The 2,500-nt window shown below is 54.9% G+C and overlaps 1 protein-coding gene across 1 annotated transcript in view; it reads left to right on the top strand.

The window, feature by feature from the left end:
• LOC310824855 (dihydropyrimidinase-related protein 3-like) overlaps positions 1-2,497 on the top strand; it is a gene marked incomplete at its 3' end in the record, with an annotated part of 15,114 nt that extends 12,617 nt beyond the window's left edge. The window contains exons 5-6 of the mRNA XM_083698110.1: positions 2,202-2,263; positions 2,474-2,497. Of these exons, the coding sequence (XP_083554236.1) occupies positions 2,202-2,263; positions 2,474-2,497 (86 nt within the window). The remainder of the gene's footprint in view (positions 1-2,201; positions 2,264-2,473) is intronic.
• Positions 2,498-2,500: the final 3 nt, after the last annotated feature.

Raw genomic sequence — 2,500 nt, 5'->3', positions numbered from 1 at the left:
GAAGAGGTCTCTAGGGTTAGGGTTAGGGTTAGTATAGGGGAGGTAGTGGGGGTGAAGAGGTCTCTAGGGTTAGGGTTAGTACAGGGGGGTAGTGGGGGTGAAGAGGTCTCTAGGGTTAGGGTTAGTATAGGGGAGGTAGTGGGGGTGAAGAGGTCTCTAGGGTTAGGGTTAGTACAGGGGGGTAGTGGGGATGAAGAGGTCTCTAGGGTTAGGGTTAGTACAGGGGGGTAGCAGGGGAGAAGAGGTCTCTAGGGTTAGGGTTAGTACAGGGGGGTAGTGGGGGTGAAGAGGTCTTTAGGGTTAGGGTTAGTACAGGGGGGTAGTGGGGGTGAAGAGGTCTCTAGGGTTAGGGTTAGTACAGGGGGGTAGTGGGGGTGAAGAGGTCTCTAGGGTTAGGGTTAGTACAGGGCGGTAGTGGGGATGAAGAGGTCTCTAGGGTTAGGGTTAGTACAGGGGGGTAGTGGGGGTGAAGAGGTCTCTAGGGTTAGGGTTAGTACAGGGGGGTAGTGGGGATGAAGAGGTCTCTAGGGTTAGGGTTAGTACAGGGGGGTAGTGGGGGTGAAGAGGTCTCTAGGGTTAGGGTTAGTACAGGGCGGTAGTGGGGGTGAAGAGGTCTTTAGGGTTAGGGTTAGGGTTAGTACAGGGCGGTAGTGGGGGTGAAGAGGTCTTTAGGGTTAGGGTTAGGGTTAGTACAGGGGGGTAGTGGGGGTGAAGAGGTCTCTAGGGTTAGGGTTAGTACAGGGGGGTAGTGGGGGTGAAGAGGTCTTTAGGAGGGACAGTTACGAAGACATGGGTTTTCAATCTACGGTGGAAGATCGGTAGTGACTCTGCAGTCCTGACAGCCGTGTGAAGCTCCTCCCACCAGCGGGGCGCCAGGACAATGAAAAGCCGTGACCGAGTAGCGCGGCTGCTGCATCCACGTAGAGGCAGCGGTGCCAGGCGGGCAGCCGAGGTGGAAGAGTGAAGTAATTGGGCAGGGGGGTTTGGAGTCTGACCATTTCTTGCAAGTTGGGAGGGGCTGTTCTCTTTGCCGCCCGGTCGGCGAGCACCAGGGTCTTGAATCTGATGCGAGCTGCTACCGGGAGCCAGTGGAGGGTGCGGAGGAGCGGTGTGACATGGGAGAATTTGGGGAGATTGAACACCAGACGAGTGGCAGCGTTCTGGATGAGCTGCAGAGGTCTGATGGTGGAGGCGGGGAGACCGGCCAAGAGTGTGTTGCAGTAGTCAAGGCGAGAGATTACAAGTGTTTGGACCAAAAGTTGTGCTGCTTCTCTGGTGAGGAATGGACGTATCCTTCTGATGTTGTAGAGGAAGAATCTACAGGAGCGTGCTGTCACTGTGATGTTCACCACACAGGATAAGTGGTTGTAACTCAGGTAAAGGTAGTTAAGTCTAGGTTAACTGGTTAACTGGTAACTAGGTGGGTTCTGTGGTTCTCTCTCTCTCTTCTCTCAACCAATGAAGGAAGTTTATTTTTATGAGTTCATTAGAGAATCAAAACACAACCAAACCACAGAAGAGCTGGTCCAATCAGCAGGCCCATCCCTGGCTCTGGTCCAATCAGCACAGCCCATCCCTGGCTCTGGTCCAATCAGCAGGCCCGTCCCTGGCTCTGGTCCAATCAGCAGGCCCGTCCCTGGCTCTGGTCCAATCACCAGGCCCGTCCCTGGCTCTGGTTCAATCAGCAGGCCCGTCCCTGGCTCTGGTCCAATCAGCAGGCAGAGTGGTGCCCAGGAGAGCTGAAGGACATGTGGACATGACTGCTGCTGTCTGGACCGTTCTATCATATCAGTTAGAGGAGAGGAGAGGAGGAGAGGAGAGGAGAGGAGAGGAGAGGAGAGGAGAGGAGAGGAGAGGAGAGGAGAGGAGAGGAGAGGAAGTCACACTAAACTATTAAATGCAGTTTGATGTTCAGGACACGCCTCCTCCAACCCACATGGGTCCAGAGAGGACTGTGGGTAATGTAGTCTAAATGAGCGACTGGCTGATGATGACTGTTATGTTGATCTCTTATTTCTCTCACCCCCCCTCTCTCCCCCCTCTCACCCCCCCCTCTCTCCCCCCTCTCTCCCCCTCTCTCTCCCCCCTCTCATCCCCCCTCTCCCCCCCCCTCCCTCCTCTCATCCCCCCCTCTCTCCTCCCTCCCTCCTCTCTCCCATCTCTCCCCCCCCTCCCTCCTCTCTCCCCCCTCTCCCCTCCAGGTGTCAACTCCTTCCATGTCTACATGGCCTATAAGGACTTCTACCAAATGAGCAACACTGAGGTACGTACTGTGTGTGTGTGTGTGTGTGTGTGTGTGTGTGTGTGTGTGTGTGTGTGTGTGTGTGTGTGTGTGTGTGTGTGAGTGTGTGTGTGTGTGTGTGTGTGTGTGAAATTGGTGTCCCACCAGACTGTAATCAATGGAAACAGAGACCCTGTCCTGTGTGTCAGTCAGGTGGAGCCAGGATGTGATGTTGTGTTTGTGTTCCTGCAGCTGTATGAGATCTTCAGCTTCCTGGGG

The sequence above is a fragment of the Argentina silus genome, assembly GCF_951799395.1.
Source record: "Argentina silus genome assembly, contig: scaffold_168, whole genome shotgun sequence".
NCBI classification, from domain to species: domain Eukaryota; kingdom Metazoa; phylum Chordata; class Actinopteri; order Argentiniformes; family Argentinidae; genus Argentina; species Argentina silus.
Note: the sequence above shows the minus strand (reverse complement) of the source record. Positions and strands in the feature narration are given on the sequence as shown.